Source organism: Lathamus discolor, chromosome 6 (assembly GCF_037157495.1).
Source record: "Lathamus discolor isolate bLatDis1 chromosome 6, bLatDis1.hap1, whole genome shotgun sequence".
Classification (NCBI taxonomy): domain Eukaryota; kingdom Metazoa; phylum Chordata; class Aves; order Psittaciformes; family Psittacidae; genus Lathamus; species Lathamus discolor.
In genome coordinates this window covers 63,123,513-63,137,214 of record NC_088889.1, presented here as the reverse complement: position 1 = coordinate 63,137,214, position 13,702 = coordinate 63,123,513, and the positions used below count along the sequence as shown (strand labels likewise).

Genomic DNA, 13,702 nt, shown 5'->3' with positions numbered 1-13,702 from the left:
TCACCATAAATTGTTCTGTGCAACTTCAATGACATTATTAGACAGAGAGGCAACAGTATTCTATATCATCAGACTTCATTGTCAGGTGCTGCTTGCAGTCTCCCTTGCACACCTGCACCCTGTGCACTAGGTTTTGATACATTTACCTGCAGCAGCATCTGTCTGTATGTAGTCCTGCATTGTTGCGTGGAGCTGTTTTTGAAGCAAGCTTATAGTTCCATGTGCAAGTAAGAATGCCATTAAGTTGGTCCTAAATAATTTGACGAATGACTTATGTTAATTACATCCTTGTAACTGGCATTCTCTTGTGCATCCCAAGTTCAACTTTATGGAGGTTAATTTGGGGAAAACACTGGAAGGGGGAGCCAAGTACAGCATGTTGCACTCTCATCCTGAGATCTTTCCACCACAGCCTATGGAATGACATCAGCTACGAATGACCATGCTGGCTGCACAAGATTATGTTCTTTAAAATAGCTATATAAAAGTATAAATGAATTACGTATATATCAGTAATTACATAGAATATATCTGTGCTTTAGGAAGGCATTTTATAATAATGTTATTTTAGGAAATACTAAAAGATACAGACCATTTTTCAACATCCTTTGGTACCAGAGACCGTTCAACCAGAGCTACCTGTTGGCAGACTCATCTGCCCCTGGAGAACCTGGTGTGTTAACAGCTGTCATCACTGTGGGGATACATGAAAGCAAAGGCAGAAGTCTGAGGTAGACTGCTGCTCACCTGGGAATAAAAAAATAAAAGTCTTACAACCTTCTAGATGAGCCTCTCACAGTGTATTAGCTGTGGTTCACTGTTCCCTGCAAGCAGTGTTTTGACAAATCATTCTCAGAGGTGTCATAACAGTTTGGTAGACCTGCTATTTGAAAATGTCTTTAGTTCTAAATGCTGTCAAGATTATGGTGAGCCATTGCAGAGTGGTTGGCTGCATCACTTTACTTCAACAACTACGCAAAAATAATTAATTTTTGAAAATAAACTTGCGCATTTACTGATTTGCAGTTAATAGATTCTGGTAATGCATCAAAAAACTCTAGCATCAACCTACTACACAAGTAGGAAATAATAAAATGATTTATCATTGAAATCCCCACTGACCCATGTAATATCTAATTTTTATTAGGTTGTTAATGGCAACTGTAAAACAGACACATGTGAGTCAGAACTGTTCTTTCTTTTAACAACTTCCCCTTTTCCCCCATAAAAGAAATCTCTGTCAATTCCTATTGTTGGAAAACAGTATGAACTTTCAAAGGCTAGTATATCGCTACCATTTGAAAAGATCAGTTTTTCTCTGGGCTTAAGACCACAGATTTGAGACTTCTTTTATCTGAAAAACTCAACAAGAACTTTCTTAGAACTCCACAATTAAATACTTTGTTGCTCAGACAGTGAAACATGAAGAAATGCTTGTTTGCCCTAAATTTGTGGTGTCTAGCTCCCTGTACCAATTTTTCACAGCCTAACATGAAGAAGCCCATTGTTTAGTCACTTGTATAGGATGAGCAAACTTACAGTGCCCTACCTTCAAGTGTGACAAAGGCGAGAGAAGGTTGACCTGAGCTCCAGTGGATAGCAGACATCCTGCACTTTCACCTGTGTGCGTGAACCTATTGTAGAACAGGCTGAGGTTTCACAGGGGGATTTTGTTCTGCAGAGCTACTGTCGACAGTTCAATGCTGACAACTCAAAATGAATTTTTGTATTGCTTGTAATATCGATTATTATTTGGTCTTTCATGTGCATTATACACTTTTAAGTTTGCGTATCATGGATAGCAGTTTGGCTCTGTGTCTGCTTCTGTTGAAACCAGTCCAAAAACATGATCGATTTGTTTTTTGTTCTATTATGATTCCATACTTAGTAGAAAACAACGTTGGATCTCTCAGCAGTGTCCTGCAGACAGCAGAGAAAGCTTATTACCCGCAAAGTGGATTTGTTACTTCATTCCGATTAACAAATACCTACTGCTGCAATAAACAGCTCATATGAGGCATCAGAGGAAAATTTTAACCACGTGTGGTTGTCCAACCTTGCTCACAAGCAGGAGCGCTGTTTTATTGTTCATCCGCAGTCACGTACGAGCCTGTTCTCCGGCCAACTTAAACAGAGCTGACCGGTTTGATTTCTTGTTTTGAATTACAGAGCAAACACAGGGCGGGAAACGCATTTGTATTTCTGCAGGAAGCGCCGGGAGTGTTACCGCTCCGGCGCTCGGCACTGCGGCCAGCTGACAGCAGCACTGCACAGCCGCGCCGCCGCTCACCAGCACGACCCCTCGCCCGCCCCGCCTCGCCTCGCCTCTCCTCCTCACGGAGGTGCCACTGGCTCCCCTCAGCCACCTCCACCCCGTCCCGCCGGCTGCTCTGAGGCGCTCCCGCCTCGCCGCCGGGGAGCCACTCACCGTCCGCCACCGCCCACGCCCCGCCCCCGGGCCCGGGCTCCGGCCAATGGGGTTGAGCGTAGGGTGGCGGCCCCGCCCCTCGGCGGTGTCCCTGTCCCTGCAGGCGGCGCAGGGCAGCAGTGTGTGGAGAGGCTGCTATCGGGGATGGCGACGGTGCGGGAGAAAGCGGCGGCGTTGAACCTCAGCAATATCTGCAGCCTTGCCAGTAGGCCGCCCGGTACGGGGCGGGGAGCGGGACTGCAGCGGGAATGGGACGGTGGCTGGGCAGGGGGAGAGGGCTGCGGCTCTCCCTCAGCCCGGGCGCGGTGGGTACAGCCGGTGAGGTGGGTCAGCCCGGCTGAGGGCTCGGAGGGTTAGGGCCGTCCCGCCTGGCGCCCAGCCGCAGTCCGCCGGGAGCTCCGTGCCGGCGTCTTTCGCGGTTCAAAAGTTGGCTGGTCACCGGTGGAGGGAGGTGTTTCCGTCCGGGAGGCCCTGTCCAGGCTCGGTGCTGCGTCGTCGTACCTCACAGAGCTCGCCTGCGGCCGGAGCCCATCGGGTGCCGGTGAAGCTGCCACCGGCGCGGAGGGACGGGCAGTTCTCTCTGTCCTGGAAACAAGCGAAAAGCGGGTGGCTCATCAGTTTTAGTTGAAAAGGTGTTCTGAGCAGCCTGGTCTAGTGAAAGTTGTACCTGCTTGTTGCAGGGAGATTGGACTAAGTGACCTTTGAAGCTCTCTTCTGCCCAAATTGTTCTATGATTCTATGAGTGTAGCGTGAAGGGCTAAAGGTCACCTGTTGAGAACAGCTTAGGCTTTTTCCTCCGCCTCGAGCGCCTTAACTTTGTAAAGCCTTGTAACTTTAATGTCAAGCTTAATACTGCTTCCCAAAACAAAGAAAGTTTTTTGGGTGGTGTGTGTAAAGGCGAGGTGATAAAGAGTGGTTAATAGTAGGAATATTGTAGGTGGTATGTGTTGATACGCATTCTGGCAACAGGAACTAGAGCTGGTGTATGTCTGGTGGCACTGGGTTTGGGTTTTTCCTTATTTTCCTTCGAAACAGTCTAGTCTGCTAATGTAAGTCTGTAAGGAAGTTCTGTGTTGTCTGCTCTGCCTACCTGAAGGTGTCATCAGGTCAAAGTATCAGCAAGTGTGTGCTTTGTCCATCTTGAGCTTTTAAAGCTTTGGGAATTGGAGCTCATAGGAGGTTTCTGCCTTGGCTTTAGTGCTTTGCATGGGAAAGGTGGTGTTTTTTTTTCTTTACCTGACCTGAATCTTTTCAGAAAGCAGGTGTCTATTTGATAGTGTCTCTGAAGATCACTGTTGCTGTCCTTTGTAACAACACTGGCCTGTTCAAGTACTGTTGTGTTCACTGCCTTTTTTATTTTATTTTTTTTTCCTCCTTCTCAATCTTTAGTGCCCCCAGACTTCCCCCTCTCCCTGCCAACTTGCTCATTTCTGGGCTCTCTGGCAGATAGAGATCAGCTGGAAATTCTGGTGCCCGAAGTTGGGATACAGTTCTGTAACTAAAGTCACTTCAGACTAAACAGAACAGAAAAAACATTTCCTGCATCTCTGTGGAGAATGTTCATGGTAATATGTTCCAGAATGAGTTGCATGTTGTGGGTTTTTTATTTGTGGGTTGTTTTTTTTTTCCCGAAACACTGCATCGCACTGTTAATTCATTTGGTTTGAGGTCTGTCATAACCCCAGGTGGCTTTCTGTAGGATTGCTGCCAGTACCCTATTACATATTTTGTCCTTAATCTTTTGATTTCTGTCCTCTTCCTCCACTTTCTCTCTTAATAAATTACTCATCTGATTTCCTGAGAATCATGCATTCTAATTCTAAGCTCTCTGACTGCTGCAACCCTTCCCAGTGAGGTGGCACCTGAAGACTTTGCAAGCATGTTCTGTGTTTTTAAGTCCTTGTGTAGGTTGTGTCTAGCCTCTGGTCAAACTGTTAGTTGTTAGCATGCTATTCTTAATCAGATTGGTAAATGAGTAATAGCTCAGTGGTTTTATTGGGGGAAGGAAGGCTGCTTAGTTTAAGGAAGTGGCATTGAGTACACAGAGCTTAAAGCTCTGCTGGAGCTATGGTAGTAGAAGCCTCTTCTGTGGGATAAACATGTTGAGTAATTGGTGTCCCAAGAGAAGTCTTGATCTTGTTAGTGATATGCTAAGCACTGATAATGGGTAGCTTGTATATATGCACAATCCTGCAGGAAACAAGGTGTCTCTTCTGTCTGATGTCTCTTCTTCCTTCCCCACCTGCATTGTTCTGCCAGTGTTAGTGTAGGAACTGGCAAGTTACAAGTACACGCAGCTAGGTCTTCGTTGTGGGAACATGTGTGCTTAGGAGTAGGCTCTGCAAGTGCAACTTGTTAGGTGATGGAGGAGTGTGAAAAGGGGGAGTGTCAAAGTGACAGGCTGGAAAAAGTAGAAACTCCTGGTTCTAAAGCTTCAGGCTAATGTCATTTAGTGAGAGCAACCACCTGAGAAGGGGCACCTTTGTACAATGCAGACAGACTTGTTAAGAAGGTAACTAAATGTTAATAACTGAGCAAGCCAAGCTGGGAGACTCAAAGCTTTTTAAATCCTTACAAGATCCATGAAAGCTAGGAGCTGGAAAGGAGTCAGTTCTCTAATTGCAGTGTGAACTCAATCTTTATGCTTTCTCTGTTCTTAGGCTTTAGCTTGGCGCAGAAACCATTTGGAGCAACATATGTCTGGAGCAGCATTATCAACGCACTTCAAACTCAAGTGGAGGTGAAAAAGCGTCGCCAGAACCTGAAGTGCTATCATGACTGTTTCATTGGCTCAGATGCTGTGGATGTTGTCTTTGCTCATCTTCTACAGAACAAGTATTTTGGGGATGTTGATATTTCCCGTGCTAAAATAGTTCGTGTATGTCAAGCGTTGATGGATTACAAAGTATTTGAGGCTGTTTCAACGAGAGTCTTTGGGAAAGACAAACGCTCTGTATTCGAAGATAGTAGTAGTAGCCTCTACAGATTCACCAATGTCTCAAACCAAACAGAACTGGATAAAGATTTCCAGCAGTGTACATCACAAAGGTCAGTACATGGAATGTGAAGATAAGTCATTTTTTTTAAAAGAGGAAAAGTTGTGTGTTCTGGGGGAGAGAAGGTGAAACTGCTGTACAATTACAGGATGTGGGGGAGGGGGGAAAAGATTACAGATGTTTGTGGGTGGAAGATAGGTAGGAAACAGCAGTTTGGAGTGAGTAAATGATTGAGCCTGCTTAATTATTTTTGCTGTGCCTGTTATCATGTTGCATTAGGGGAAGAAGGTAGAGATTAGGTGCATTACAGATACTGATCTGTTGGGTTCTAAACCAATATAACCAATTGGAACTCCAGTGCATCAACTTCTTCCATTGCATTAGCCTATCTCTATAGTCACTGCATACCTAGCTCTGGCATAAGCCAGTAATCCATCCAGTCTTTAAGGGAGGGGTGGAAGGGGCAAACCCCAGGTAAAAAATTTCTTCTTTAATCATCTTGGCTTCACTACATTTCAAATTTACATTTTCAAAATGTTTTCAGCTGTTTGTTCATGCATATATGACTTGTTCCTAGGCTAGGTAGCAGGCTGTTACGCTACTGCATGCCATTGCAGAACCAGGGGGAAGTCCTGTGGTGAGGTTTTGTTTCCCTGTCTCTTTAGGAGTGGGCAAAGAGAACCCTGATACTAAGTAAACCTTCACAAAGCAGAACACATTGCTACATGGATGATGTGTTTTCAAATAACTGCCCTTTAACAGTGTTTGTCAAGCATTCATCTGAATGTATTCTGACATATTCTCACAGAGAAACTATGTTCATGTTGTCCTGCTTCCCCCTCTTCCTCCTCCCTTGCACGCTCCCCTCGCTCTTGTTCTGTGCTAAACCAAACTGTCCCAAGTCTTTACTTGGGAAAAGAATTAGTGAGGAGTTAAAAAACACTTTAATCAACTGTGGTATTTAAAAATATATATTTTAAAATATATTCATTACAAAGGCTGCTAAAGCAGGACTTAGAAGATAATGGACAAACAGTCATGAAGCAAGATTATTCATGTTCTATTAGTGTAGAATGAAGGCATTTTTCTTCTGGGCAGGGCACAGATCCATTGGATTACATTGTTTCATTTGCTGAAAGGAACAGAATTATTGATAGAGACAGCTTGTCACATATACAGCAGACAGTGGGCATCAAAAGGATTTTGCAGTGCCCTAAACCAAAAAAGCTACACAAATTGAAATGAAACAAATATGCTTGGAGGAATAATGATTCTCTGTCTGGAGTTATGTGATCTACTCAATAGCATATGAAAGCAACTCCAAGAAGAACCAGCTAACCTAAGAAGTGGGTGACAGGTTTTCTGAAGCCTTCTGTTAGTTAATGGCATTAATAAGCCACATAGCTTTAGGATTGGTGTTGCCACAGAGCAATCACCACCTAAGTTTTCCAAAAACAGTTCTTAATTTTTGTCTGCACCATCAGGAATAATGTCTTCAAACTCCAGAGGTTTTAAGGGGGGAATTTTGTCTGGGCCTTTTTTGTTTTAAATACTTTTCCCTCCTTAACCATTTTGTCATCCTAGATTCTCTGTGGTAACTGAGGTGGCTTGTGGATGCTGTTGCGTCAAGTTCCAAGGGAAGAAACTCTGCACTTCCATGCATATAGTTCTTTAAGGTGTCATACATTCTCCTATGCAACTTGGACAGAGAAAGTTCCTGGCAGGGGAGAGGGGGGAGAAGACTACATGAATAGTTATGTAGATAGAACATTTTGTAATCTCAGTCAGTTACCCATGTGTGTTACATGGTTTTCTACATATGGATATAAATAGACATAAACTGTTTTTTAATCTCAGACATGAGAAGAGCATGTTGTTTCACACTACTCCTGTCAAACCAGAAAGCTTGGAGGATCTCTTGGAAAACCTGAGTTTAAAACCTGCAAATACCCCTCAAGTAAACATCTCAGACAGCTTGTCCCATCGAGGTAAGCCAAGCAATGTTACAGCCATTTGTTTGTGGGAGAAGGAAGATAATCACTGTAGGACTGGAAAGGCTTATGCCTGTCAGGTTGGAGAGGGAATCAAACTGACTCTCATAGTACTTTGTTTTGAAACAGTGTCATAGCAAAGGTGAATTGTATTTGTTGCAGGCTTGCTTTTTGCCTTTTTATTTCACCAGACAGGACCTGTTATCTATAGTTGAAATAAGCCAAGACTGAATTTTGTGGAGAAGAAATATACAACTGTACAAAGCTTGATCTGAGTTAGGAACATTTTTCATAATATTTAATTACCTGCTCTGCTTTTGTGCTTGACTTACTCATTGCCAATAGTCTGCTGTTAGCTAGAACTCTTTCCTTGCTTTTTACCTGTGAATCTGCACCATCCAGCATTCCTTCAGTATTGTGTGAAACTGTCCTTGACAATTCATGTCTTCTCTCTGACAGGGCTGTGTTCTAGTGTTCTTTTTCCTTTGGTTAAAATGCTAACATATACTACAGACTGTCAAAACTTGAGCCAGATCATAATTGTGGAAGCTGTGATAAGGACAGTCTCACAGTTACACTCTTGTTCTTAATTCCTTATCTAGAACAAATGTTGCTTGCAAATTAGAGCACAAAGAATGTAAGGCACTTCAGACTTACCCAAAAAGCAGTTCTCCAGCACTTGTAGTTAACTAAACAAATGGCTAATTTTTGCCTTTTGCAGTTACAGAATCATAGAATAGTTAGGGTTGGAAAGGACCTTAAGATCATCTAGTTCCAACCCCCCTGCCAGGGGCAGGGACACCTCACACTAAACCATCTCACCCAAGGCTTTGTCCAACCTGTCCTTGAACACTGCCAGGGATGGAGCATTCACAGCCTCCCGGGGCAACCTATTCCAGTGCCTCACCACCCTAACAGGAAAGAATTTCCTCCTTATATCCAGTCTAAACTTCCCCTGTTTAAGTTTTAACCCATTACCCCTTGTCCTGTCACTACAGTCCCTCCCCAGCATCCCTATAGGCCCCCTTCAGATACTGGAAGGCTGCTACGAGGTCCCCACGCAGCCTTCTCTTCTCCAGGCTGAACAGCCCCAACTTTCTCAGCCCGTCTTCATACGGGAGGTGCTCGAGTCCCCTGATCATCTGCGTGTTCTTCCTCTGGACTTGTTCCAACAGTTCCATGTCCTTTTCATGTTGAGGACACCAGAACTGCACACAATACTCCAAGTGAGGTCTCACAAGAGAACGAATGACACAGCTGTTAAGGGCCGTACTCTCTGCTGCTGTAAATCTTGTTTTGGTAAAATTCATCTGTTCGGTTAGGACTGGTGGGAGGAAGGGGGGGGGTCGTCTTTCATAATCTCTTTTTGCATTTGCTGCATCACCATGTGCTTTATGTATTTCATCCTTCCCAGTTATTAATGAAGTATGGAAAGAACAAACAATTGCTCGTCTGCTGCAGCTTGTGGACCTTCCGCTCCTTGAACCGTTACTTGAGCACCAAGAGATCAGACCTCAGCTTCCACAACCAAGGAAGGGAACTGGATATGTCATCACAAGTAACTACCTAGATAGAGAAATTCTCAAGGCTTTCAGTGACTCACAGTAAGTATTTGTTGCTCACCTCTGCAACTTTGAACAACTGTCTGCCTTCATAGGAATGTAAAGCACAGTTGATCTTTGGGTAGAAGTGTAGCAGTCTCTGGTACTGCAGGAAGGATGTGAGCAGGCACTTTTCTGCCAGTTAGACTTGAATGGATAACTGGTAAATAACAGTTGCTAACCTCTAAATCAGAAGTAGCCAAGACGGTTTCTGCTGAACACTCAGATTTTTTTTTTTTTTTTTTTTTGCAATGCAATGGTAGTGTTTTATAGAGTTTGGAGGGGGATTGGTTTCTGCATTGAGGGAAGAACAGAGCATTTTGCTGTGACATTGAAAATTTTTCCATTAAAAAAAAAATACTCGAGGGAAATAGTTAATTTTCTCCTATTACAGTAAGAGCCAAAAATGCTGAGCGTGAAACTGTATATAAATACAGTTTAAAACATAGTCTGGAAAATTTACCAATCTGAATCTGATTAAGGTTTGTGTTTCTGCTTATCTAGCAATAATTATGTCCTTGTCTAACAGTAGAGGGCATGACTAACTTTAGGTTTAACTGCTTGTGACTGTTTACCTACGTGGGTTACTAATTCTTTATCTTGATTAAATACCTAACAGAGATACGTGGCTGTGATGTACCAGAGTGTGTCAGGAAAGGTCTTTTTTGGTTTTGTGTCAATTTCTGATATATTTAAGTACCTACACTAGCAGTTTTCACTGTGTCTGAGAAACCAGTCTAGCTGATTTCTGTGGAAAACAGTGCAAGTGACTCTGAAAGGCATCAGAAAGTAATGCTACAAAGTTAAACCACTCTGTCTTCTAGGACAGACGAATGGCTCTCAGCAGCAATAGATTGCTTGGAATATCTTCCAGATCATATGGTGGTAGATATTAGCAGGAACTTGCCTGATCAGCCAGACAAAGCAGACGCATGGAAACGACTGCTGTTTGAAAATATTGGTAGATACTATGGCCAAAAAAAGGAGCCACTGTTAAGCCATGCATCTGAAATTCATTCAGGAATTGCAGAACTATTAGGTAAGTAAAATAAAGTTGCATTCCGAAGCTTATGTGTGAGATGCACTGAAAAGCTAAGTATTTACTACAGCAGCTAAGCTTAAAAGTTGACTTCAAGCCTATGGGTTTTTTTACTTTCTAGTCATGAAGACTGTGCTTTGAAATTTTGGTCCTGACTGTATGCGATTCTAGTTCTTGTTCAGGCCTATGTAGAATGGCTGTGAAACTGGAGTGCTATAATTCGGTAGTTGGTATCCATGGAAAGTAAATATCCACTGGAAATTAAATAAATATGGTCTAATAGTAAATATTTGGGCTATAATATCTAAACTTAAAGCTGTGTGTATGCTTTGTACCCCATTTGCAACTCTCCCTGTTTTCAACAGAAATGTGTTTCTTAGATTTCATGTTAAGACAGCATTTTAGAAAGCTGCTCATGTTTTAGTCCACAGTTAACATCATCTCATCCTTGTTCTCCTTATCTTTCATCCTTTTCTACCTTTATTATTCTTGGTGGGAATATTTTGCATTTATATCCTATTCCTCCTCCCTACATGTACGTATCCAAAGTGGCTATTCTGCAGTGTGGCGAATTAAAACTTGGAAAGCTCTACAAAATGGTTTGCAATTAATTCATGGAGCTAGCCTGCTTATCGGGGACACATTCCTCATTTCTTGTGAGATCGTTATTTCCAGAACAAGAGGTTGTTCATTTAACTGAAACCTTTTCCTTTTTCAGTATTTCACATTCACAGAATGGCTGAACTGCAACTGAACTTAATTGATAGTGAGTTGTCTGAATACAAACCTGGGTGTGGGCTGTTCTCCCATTGTATGCAAATAGCTCTAATCAGCCTGGGAGGACTTTTTATGAGAATGAATTGCTTTGTTTGACCAGTTCTGTCGAGAGATATGAACAGTGGCTAATTTAGATGTTCTATTATAACATTTATTTAAATAAATATGGCAATAGATACTTTTATCTCTCCCCAGTGAATGGGAAGATGGAGCAATCTTTAGAAGCTGTTCAACTCTATTTGAAACTCCTAGACAGGCAAATCAGGGAGGAGTTCAGAAGACTACTGTACTTCATGGCTGTTGCAGCACATAATTCTGAGCTCAAACTACAGGAGGAGGTAAACGTGTGTGCTTAACTGTTACATGTTGCATTACAATTACTGAAATCACAGATACTGGTCAGAAAACACATTTGTAGGTTAGATACATGACTACAGGAAAAGCAATGGCTGTACAAAACCAAAAGTAATGCCCTTCTTGAAGGAGGAGACTAATTCTCCTCTTCTGGTCATTTATTTCACATTATTCTTCAGAGTGACAACAGGATGGTTGTGAAAAGAACGTTCTCTAAGGCTATTATCAACAATAAAACCTTATCCAGAGGGAAAACTGACCTCCTGATCTTGTTCCTTGTGGACAACCAAAGAGATGTGTTAAAGGTGAGAGCTGGAATGTGACCAGTATGTTTTTGTTATCTCATGTGCAGAATTGCCTTTTCCTAAACTGCTGTTTAACTGTCTTCTCTTTCTGTTCAAGATCCCAGGGATGCTGCATAAAATGGTCAGCAATAAACTGTTGGCTTTGCAGAAAGGTCAAGATCCAAGTAACATAACAGGTAACATCTTAAACAGAACTTTTTACTCTTGTCTTGCACCCAAATAGAAATAAAAAGGACAGAGATCATGTGAAAAGACATTGCTGTAACAATGACTAATTTGACTCTGAAGGGGGATGGGTGTGTAGAATCTTGTGTGGTGTGAACTGTTTGAATGCCTCATGTTTCCTTTTTTTAGGCTATACCTTTTGCCAAAAACTTGATGAAAGAGAATATCGCTCCACTACAGAGAAGACCACAAAAGAGGAGCTATTATCTTTATTGAAAGCTATTGATGAAGATTCAAAGCTCTCTGACAAAGACAGAAAGAGACTGCTAGGTCAGTTTCATAGTAGCAATCCAAGTATTTTTATGCAGTATTTTGGAGATAGAGTTACTAATATGTATATGTGACTTTACAAATAGATAACTTTCTATATTCCAGCATTGAAAACACTAATATATTTGTAAATCTTTTGTATTCATGTATCTAATAAAATTATTTTGTGGCAATGGATGGAATTTTATGCAATTATTACCAAAGCCAACAGTACCCAAGTTTAGCCCATTCTTACAGTCATTCTGACTTGCTGTAGGTTCAAAATAATCCTTCCTGACCTAAAGCCAAGTCTACTCCCTCCCTCTATTTAAATATCAAAATCGGTGAGATGGGAAACTCCCCTCCATGAGCAAGACCTCTGCCTTCATTTACCTCAGCGCTGAATTTTTTGCTGAACAGTTTTTTCTAATTGCCCTCACATTATGTGACTATCATGGAGCATTGATCTTTGACTTGCTGTGCTGTGGACAGAGCTGAGTAACACCTTCTGCTTGATACTCCACCGCTTTTCCTCAAGCTTGCCAGCTTAACTATACTGTGTGCGTATATGACAAATTACTGTGCTGTTTCAAGCTGAAGGGTGCTGTGTTGAGAAATTGTTCTGTACCCTGAACTCCCATTGACTCTTCTGGAATGGTAAAGATATTCTGGATTTTTAGTCAGTCTGGCTTTGGCTGCTACCGAACATGCTGTTTCTGGCTAGTTATTTTCATCCCTGCAGTGTTTTGCTGTTTGTAAGTCTTAATTGACGTCACCAGCAGTAATTAGAAAAGAGCTGGAACAAATGACGAAAGGCCTTTGGGTTTTCTTCTAGCTGTATATTTTATCTACATCTAGTCTATAATGGTAATCTCAAGCTGTGCAACACAGGCAACTGCAATCAGGGAAAATACATAGCATGATTAGAGATCTAATTGTGATTCTTGTGGGGCTGCCTTTGGGGTAATGCCAGCAAAACTTCCTTGCAGTCACTATGGCAAGAAATCAAAAACTCTGTTCCATACCCAGTGTTGATAGAGCTCTGTTCCATTGTATCTGGGGGGAAAAGCTAGTTTAATTGGGATCAATGGTAATTTAATAATGAAAAAGGAAGTAGTAGTAAGTTTTAAATGCATGTGGTGGGCTATTTTTATAAACAGTCCTATTTGAGATACTACTCTGTAATGTCTCACTGAGTAACTCTGCAGGCATTAGTGGTGTCTGTTGCCATTGGCTGTTGTTTTTCCAGAGTACTTTATCTGAATGTGAGATGACAACTTGGTGTGCAAGAGGATAATATGTTAATGTACTCTGGTGGGGGATGGAAGACAAATGTGTAAGAGGCTGATTCTAGCCAGTTAGAAAGGGCTTCTGAAAGATAATCAGTTCTTGAAAACTAATACTATGAGTTGATGTCTAACCCTTACTCTTCAGTAGTTAATTTTTTTAGTTCTTGGTTTCAACTGAAGGCTTTTGGTTTTTTTTTGGGAAAAGTGGCTTAACTTGCAGTTTAAAAATGTGGGGGTGGAAAGGCAGTTTCTTGATCATGTTTTGAAGTTACTTTTATGCATGGGTTGCCTTTTCAGCAGAGGTATGTTCCCTTTTTCTACATGTTCTGCCGTTGCTGTTAAGAGGATCAGGTTTCTGTCTTGAAAATTAGCTCTTGCCTATGGCCATTGCCTGCTGGAGTGCAAACTCTGACTTACATATAGCAGTGCACTGTGCAGTCACTGGGTT

The 13,702-nt window shown here is 42.1% G+C and overlaps 1 protein-coding gene across 1 annotated transcript; it reads left to right on the top strand.

Moving 5' to 3' along the window:
* Positions 1 to 2,537: 2,537 nt before the first annotated feature.
* On the top strand, positions 2,538 to 12,163 carry DEPDC7 (DEP domain containing 7). The gene is made up of 9 exons (XM_065683230.1): positions 2,538 to 2,645; positions 5,089 to 5,476; positions 7,282 to 7,412; positions 8,830 to 9,019; positions 9,841 to 10,055; positions 11,028 to 11,170; positions 11,366 to 11,491; positions 11,589 to 11,667; positions 11,846 to 12,163. Exons 1-9 carry the CDS (start codon positions 2,573 to 2,575, stop codon positions 12,058 to 12,060), a joined length of 1,560 nt encoding a protein of 519 aa, XP_065539302.1. The 5' UTR covers positions 2,538 to 2,572; the 3' UTR covers positions 12,061 to 12,163.
* Positions 12,164 to 13,702: the final 1,539 nt, after the last annotated feature.